The sequence below is a fragment of the Ornithodoros turicata genome, chromosome 5 (genome assembly GCF_037126465.1).
Source record: "Ornithodoros turicata isolate Travis chromosome 5, ASM3712646v1, whole genome shotgun sequence".
Classification (NCBI taxonomy): domain Eukaryota; kingdom Metazoa; phylum Arthropoda; class Arachnida; order Ixodida; family Argasidae; genus Ornithodoros; species Ornithodoros turicata.
The window spans coordinates 84,020,382-84,028,278 of NC_088205.1; the positions used below are offsets into that span (position 1 = coordinate 84,020,382).

General features: G+C 47.0%; 1 protein-coding gene across 1 annotated transcript; it reads left to right on the plus strand.

The window, feature by feature from the left end:
- Window positions 1-714: 714 nt before the first annotated feature.
- On the plus strand, window positions 715-7,541 carry LOC135395102 (uncharacterized). Its single transcript, XM_064626329.1, has 2 exons — window positions 715-1,032; window positions 6,795-7,541. The coding sequence occupies exon 2, from the start codon at window positions 6,832-6,834 to the stop codon at window positions 7,486-7,488; it is 657 nt and encodes a 218-aa protein (XP_064482399.1). The 5' UTR covers window positions 715-1,032; window positions 6,795-6,831; the 3' UTR covers window positions 7,489-7,541.
- Window positions 7,542-7,897: the final 356 nt, after the last annotated feature.

Here is a 7,897-nt window from a genome sequence, read left to right on the forward strand (position 1 = left end):
ACTCTACGCTCATGCGACTCTTTACCGAATCAACTATGCGAAGACACGTTCCACGTGATCGTCCATTGCCCAGCTTTTGAACAGCATCGAGAAAGACGCTGCCCTAAACAAGCTCGACTCGTGCCCCTTCAGTTTTTGTAAGCTACTAGGTAAATGGTCCTGCTCTAAATTGCAAAAGAATAAAGCGGAGAAAACCCTCTTCCTTTCTCTCAACCTGGATTCAAAGCATGAGACCCAAAACCAAAAGTGTCACATGCTAAAGACTTTTCTGTGGATATCACCACCTATACCACCTGCAAGAAACGGAGCTGCAGGCGACATGAAGTCACCATATAGCTCCAGCAAGCATGCCCAGTTAAAAGGAGAAGAAGGCTGAGCGAGAATACGGCCAACATCTCCTTGGACGACGAAGAAGAATCGTCATACGCACATTCCTCCAAACGTACATACATCCTTGTTCATGCATAGTCGTCATACGTCATATATATCATTAGTACACGTGCCTAACCTGGCCTTACATCCCATCGCTACCCCTTTTGTAATGGCCAATCTCCCTTAGTGGGTATCTTTTGATTGGAAGAAGAAAGAGAGCTCGCTTGGACGAAGAAGAAGAAGAGGGCATGGTTAGCGTTCACCATGGCCAAGCTAATATTTTCGCCTTGTTCCAGAACAGACGACAGGGGACTCCCCCTAGCAACCCTACTCTGCCGGCACCCAAGATCCAAGTATCGCGACAACAGGTTCATCAGGCTTGTTAGAGTTCCTGACCAGAGCCTGGATCCTGGATGGAAGGAAAGCTGAAGAGCTGTTGTCAACCAAAAGGTTCCCCAGCCTTATTGAAGCTCCCATTCCACCAGGCTCCGACATTGGAATCCAGGCTTTTCAAGAGGCAACGTGGCCCGTAACAATAAGCTCCAGCACATCCAAGTCGCCATCTTGGAAGTGCTGGACCCGCTGGCAACTGTTGACAGACGCAGGGCAGCTGTCAGTGCTTCTGCATTGGCCACTTTGTGGTTCCCTGTCATCATGCACGTAAGATACTTTGCCCACTGATTCTCTTCCTCCATAGTTTGTCCGTGTTCCTCACCCAAGTCTCGTCTCCTAGTTTTCTGACCCATTTTTTCGCACCGTATTTTACTGGAGGAATTGAAATGTGGACCATCTTGTGTCATCCTCATTAGGGACTGGGATTAGGTGTGGGATCGGGAGGAACACAGGCGCCATGCCATAAAGACTTTGAATGTGGCTGGAATAGATCTCTCCCTGTTTACAAATTGCGGATGGTACAACGGCGCCACCAATTTGGTAGACTAGAACTACTATATCAAAAAATTGCCAACTGAATCCTCAAACCCTAGGCAGGGATTGGAGATTTGCCTCATAGGCCAACAGGTGTTTTCTTGTTTGTTTGTTTGTATTGTTCTGGACTGAAAGGGTTCAGGCAGGAACTGTAACCTGGTTTTGCTTATGATTGTTGCTTAGTTTTATGGAAATAATTGAGACTAGAGAATTTATGCATTTCTTGTAGTCGATGAACAACACGTTAAATAAATTACATTTAAGAAGAACTATATGGGTATGTTTTCTCCTGAAACTGAAGCATTATTCATTAAACGAAGGTACCATATTCTACTGGCAGCCCTCTCTAACGGTGGTTATTGGAGTTTCTCTCGGTGTGGAGTCTCTGTACAGAGCAAGCGTGAGTGCGAAGAAAGACACCAATGCGTCCCACTCGAGTGAAGGCTTAGTGAAATAGTGTCTCCCAACATCACTGAACGTTCTACTCTAGCGGCAAATATGAGCGAGCTGTTTTCAATGTGGAGACCTATAAATTTCGTTCAGCAGGAGAAAACCCATTGCTAGGTGAGAGAAATAAAACTTCACAGAGTTGCGTAATTTATATTTCACTATCGCGCAATACTGGCTTTTAATGCAATAAGCAACTCTTTATTACAAAGTTGCACACTCTGGAAAACATTGGTAGTAAATACTCGTTAAAAACTCTTCAAGCTTTGTGTGCCATAGGTGATAATCACGATTTAGCGTCACTTCTAAAGAACGACGCAATTCAACAAAATACAAACAGGTGTTCAGCTAAGGGTTCCTCGAGAAACGTGTAAATAACGCGGCACTCTTTCCACAAAACTCGAGCGATGTTTCAATATGTGCAACAAAATATCAAATTTATCAAACATTAAGATGAACAGAGGCACAAAGAATAGCCCTATAACAATATATGGTACAACATGTGTTGTTTTCTCGAAAAGGGGTAATTGGGCAATGTTCATTGACTTTGTATTCAGCTTGGTAACAAACCCCAGAAATCCTGCAGAAGTGAGAAAAAAGAAAAAAAGCTCAACGATATTTAACCAGGGAATGGCACATCATGTGCCGGGACAAATTTGACTTGCAGTTGAATCGCTTGGCACAGACCTCACACTTGTACGGTCGTTCACCTGTGTGACTTCGGATGTGTCTTTCCATGTTGCACTTCTGGTTGAAGCTCTTGGGACAGAGATGGCACTGAAAGGGGCGTTCGCCCGTATGACTCTTGAGGTGACGCACTAAACTCATCTTCTGCTGGAACTTGCGTAAACAGAGGCTGCACTGATACGGTGGTTCCAATTTAGTCTGCAACAACGAATTGCTGTCAAACTCGCAGATGTAGAATGTCTCTTCGCTGTGGCACTTGTCATGCATCGACATATCAGCCTCATAGTGGGAACGGTAGCCACATTGGTCACATTTCAGGAGACGCTTTTTACCTGGAAAAATGGGGAGACAAGGTTTATCATAACTGTAAGCACACTGGCAGTTAACTGAGGGAGATAAAGTATTTGCTTAGTTAGGTGGTTGGCCAAAAAAGGCTTGGACTACTTCGGAAGGAAATACATAGAGCATCTTTTATTTTCTCTAACGAGGGCAGATGACTGAAACCAGGTGACTAACATGGTTACTTTTTATGCATATTAACTGTGGCAAAAGTAACAGTGAACGTAAGTATAGGCAAGCTGTATCACATATATGGAAACAGGTAGGGGCAGATACAACCCTCACATTTGGGGGGGGGGGGGGGAAGTTTCTTGTCGAAGCGCGTAGTGGGGAGAGAAAAAACCCAACTTATAAATGAAAATGTCTGGGGCGATTCCTCCCCCCCCCCCCCCCTCTCTCGGATCCGCCACTGGAACAGCAAGAGTAGACATTCTCAATCAACAACATTGAATACAGCTGGAGCAAACTGGCAAGAAAATGACTTGTCCGCTTGCTTGCATTTTATGTGAAAGCGTTGACACGTGTATCTGCGAAGAGAGAGGAATTAAGATGTGAGCATACAGAGACGAAATGCTTTTACGTATGTTGACACGGAAAAAGACACTGCTTCGGGCATATTAATCGCGACACAACATTGCCTTGTTCTAAATGACGTTCGTCGTGTATACACCTCGATGATGAAAACGAAGGAGGTTATTTGACTTAATATAAAATCAGTTTCCGGTGCACGTCCAACGCTAAACAGCTTTCTGGGCAAGTGTTACGTGTACGGCAGCCCTTGGAAACATATGTCGTCTGCTAAACTAGAAAACAATTCCAATTCCTAAACATTTTTCCAGATTTTCCGTCCATGTGGGATTGTTTTCGGGGTTGTTCAAAACTTGAAAACACAACCTTTCCTTTCACTTTCCCTTTCCATCAGCACAGTGTTTGTGGAATGTTAAACTAGTTGCCGCCTTGTGTAGGGCGCAGAGCAAAAGTGCAAGAAAGTACAAATACGTTGTTGCTGCGTCTTTTTTATCATCTTAACAAAGGGGAAAAAAAATCGGAAAGCCACGATGACGAACATAGATATGATAAAGAGAGAGTCAAGCGAATCAAGGACGAAGGAATATTCCTCCTTGTTTTTCATTGAGAAGGGAAAATAAGGAAGCGCCAAGTTTGAATTTTACTTTGCCTGCGCATTGACGTCACGCACGGCCTTGCTGTGGCCGTTGGGACCGTGGGGATTCGAGGGGTCTGCCCGCTAGGGTACGCGCCACCCAATGCGGGAGTAGGGAGCCTCCATGGGTTGCTGCGGCTTCTCCGCACATGGAGGCTCCCTCTTTGCGTCACCCCCCACCCCACCTTTAACACTTTCCGTACCAGGCGATTCACGATAGACATATTAAACCACACTCAGAAAAAAAAGCCTCGCAGAAGGCCCTTCATGGTGTTTTTGGCGTCATCGTCCCACAGAGAACGGGAGGAAGCGGCAGTCACCCCTTCCGTCGCTGCACCCGGTGTGGACCGCATCCCCCGCACCCCCCTAGTGACGGCACGTTGCTCGGGGAAGGGATGAAAAATAGAAATAAATTCATCAGAGACGTAACTAGAAGATCATTTTTAGTGGCTACCTATAATTTTGTAGCATATTAGAACCTCGAACCGGTTTACAGCCTGTGAACCTGTTAAGCGAACCGACATATGTGAACCGGAACCCGAAACAAACTGGAAAGCGTTCCTGTTCGACGCTCTGGTTGAGGTACGCATAGCGCCTGGATTCGTGCACTTTGTTCATACCTGACAGTCTTATGACCATGAGTACACTTGGGTTGCCACCTTTTACATCGGCAAATATCGAACACCGGGACGCGAAATAAGATACTCATGACCAAACAAGTTACTCGTTATTAGGGATTAGCTCCAACTCTGACATGCCGGCCAAAACGCTTCCCAAGAAAATCGGTCATAAAGCGAACATGGTTTTATTTTTATTATGTCCTCACAAAGAGGAAAGTAATTCCCGATGTGGCACATGACAAGTACAAATAGAACAACAACACACACAACTTGAAGAAGAAACTTTAAGAAAAAAATTTAAGCAAAATGGAAGATACGAGAAGAATGAGACATATGACAGTGATATTCAGGAGCTATCCTAGCTGTCCGGAAAAATAGCCCAACATCTTGCTTCTCTGTCAAGTCTGACGAAAGGAGTTTTACCGTGCAGGTGTGGGCTGCGTTTCGTCGGACTCCGTAGAGCATGGTTTTCAGCTATATTTCACGCTTTTCTCATTGCAACCTTTACTTGGCAAAGTTCCGAGTTCAGTTCGCAAAAGTTTACATAATTAAACTTAGGTTACATGACATTGACCGCATGGTTCTATGTGGCGTATTTTTTTTATATTAAAATTCAATGACACGCTTTCTGGGACACCGGGTGTCTTTTTTTTAGGCGATACAGATTTTTCATTAAAAAACTATAAGGGCTGTTTTCACTTCTCCCATTTCTGGGCCGGCGGACGTTCTTGACCATATGTTGCTTGACCGTCAAATGACTAATTACATAACAATCGTTAATTAACTTTTTAATTATAAAAGCTACGAAGTTGTCCCAATGAGAACATCTGTTGCTTTCGATGACCTGATATCGTTGCCGTTTTCAGAACAAAAATCCGTTCGGTAGATCGTCCGCAAAAAAATCGTGAAGGAACACCTTTTTTTTCTTTATTTTGTTCATTGCGCATCTCCAGAGACCCGTCTTTCCATTGCCCCCAATGTAGAGAGGGTGAAATAGCACACTGTCGCCTCTTGCGTCCTGGAAAAAGATTAGCAGAAAATGCAACACAAGCAGTGGCGTAGCCAGACCTCCAAGGTAGGGGGGGCTCGATACAAAAACTCGCCCCCCCCCCCCCCCCCCCCCCCCCCCCCCGCTGATCCTGTGTCGACAACACCCACACATACTTGTGCGCACTGCAAACTGAGGATTAAAAAAAGGAACGAAAATAGTTGATTTAGACGTTCAGAGTACGATTACATGTATAGGCTGTCATGACCAATGAGGTGGTGTCACGAGATTGGAAGTATTTTGAAAACCATTGAAGAGTGCTTCTTAGACAGACGCCATGAACTGCAAGACCTTTCGCGATCGTCACACGGATCGTCGTGTTCTCGGATTTGCACGATTTGTGTGGGTCGGTCCGTGGCAGGTAGGGGGGGCTCGAGCCCCGAGTATTTAATGCGGTTTTTAAATAAACACGTACTCCTTCTCCATGTACGTCGTCAGCGACACTTCATTTCGAAGCATGATCAATGTACAACGGGGAGCGTAATGGAAGCGCGCGTAATATATTTTTTGTCGGAGCTGTAATGCGACCGCGCGCACCGATGGCCAGCGACTTCAGATTTGTGATTGTGGATGGGGTTGGTCTGCGACTTTTAACTTGTCTCTGAGGATTAACATAGTTGTTCTGAACCACCATGCTTGCCACTATTTAGAATGCGCGTTTTTCATCTGAGAACTGAAAGAAAATGTACGAGAGTTGCCGCGGTGCCCAGTGACTTCTGAAAGTCGTCTGCTCATGCCGATGCACTAGCGCGCGCAAAAGCAGGCGATTTCTGTATCCTATCACGGACTTACCCGCGGGGCGACGTGGCCGTTCTTATAGTTGCCAACACAAATCGCGGCATGCTCTGCAATCTTTATCCATTTAATTCGGTTATTTAATAACTGTGGCGTGTTTTGTCGGGTAAATTAGCAGTATCCCATTTTAAACAAAGGGCAATGGAATGGTACACTGAAAGGAGCAGGAGGTACGAGACTGTCCCTTTAAGGACGCGGTGAGTGACGGCAGAAGGTTTGTTTCTGGTTGTTCCGTGATTTGATTCTGAAGACCTGGATACGCTTGTGATTGCCAGTAGTTTGGAGCGAGTGTTCAATCATCGGGACTGCGTGAAGTACGCTTTCAGGACATAATTCAGTTCATAAAGTTCAATAAAGTGTTCGACCGAACCTACGTGATACATATGTTGTGTACCAGTTGCAACAGTTGCCACAACGCCACCACAGCCGCACGGATGCTGTTCGGACTCCCCTACGCCAAGCCCAGCAGAACAGCGCTGGAATCCCTGGAACTGCTCCACCGTCGCGGACTGAAGCTGGCTCTCGGACTCCCACCTGGGGCGCGGAACGTCGCCGTGTACGCCGAGGCTGCCGCTCTCCCTCTAGAAACTTCGAGCTACCCAACACCTGCTGAACCAGCTCACCAGACTGAACAGGACATCAACCGGAAGGGCGCAGCGTCTAAGGGACCGACAACGGAGCCGCTTTTCATGTACACTTTTCACGCAGGACCAGCCGTTCCAGCCCATCCCACCAGTCCCCGGCCCAGACGCTCCATGGAGGCACCTCGGGACCGCCATCCACACGACACTGCCAGGCCTGCCACGAAAAAAGGACGTCCGGATGCGGTGGCACAGTTCCTGGCCGCCGAGCGCCTTCATGAGAGCTACCAGGACTACCTGCAAGTGTACACGGACGCCTCAGTCGACCTTGGACGACGCGCCTGCGCCCTGGCCTGCCACATCCCAGTAACACAGTTCTCCTGGGCCGAAGGATTGTCCAGATCCCTCTCCTCCACGGAAGCAGAGCTCCTGGCGATTTTTTCTGTTCTTCCTTCCTCTTATTTCTATACCAGTTCTGCATACATCATAAGATCCCACCAGAGTGTGTGATTCTTCAGCTTTAGTTTTGTGTTCTTCATTTTTCTTTTCCCTGTCTTTCCGTCTTTTTGTTTTCCCTGGACATCATCGCCAAGACGAGTGCCACAAAAGCGGTTATCCTCACGGACTCCCGCGGGGCTCTGTCGAGGCTGAACAACAGTTATGAATACTGCCCTCTCTCTTTCAGAGCATACCAGAAGCTGCAACACCTCCTGTCATCCGAACACCGCATCGCGCTGCAGTGGATCCCATCCCACAAAGGCATCCCCGACAACGAGATGGCGGACTCCCTGAGCAAGCAGGCCACCACCAAGACCCTGGTCCACCAGGCACCATCCACCACCAGCCAGGCTAAGAAGAGCATCGCCCTCCACGTGCCCAGCTTCCACCCGGACAAGCCCACTGCAGAAGGGACAGCACC

Bases quoted from the DNA above. Each gene is read 5' to 3' on its own strand.
- LOC135395102 (XM_064626329.1), top strand. From the start codon at position 6,832: ATGCTGTTCGGACTCCCCTACGCCAAGCCCAGCAGAACAGCGCTGGAA.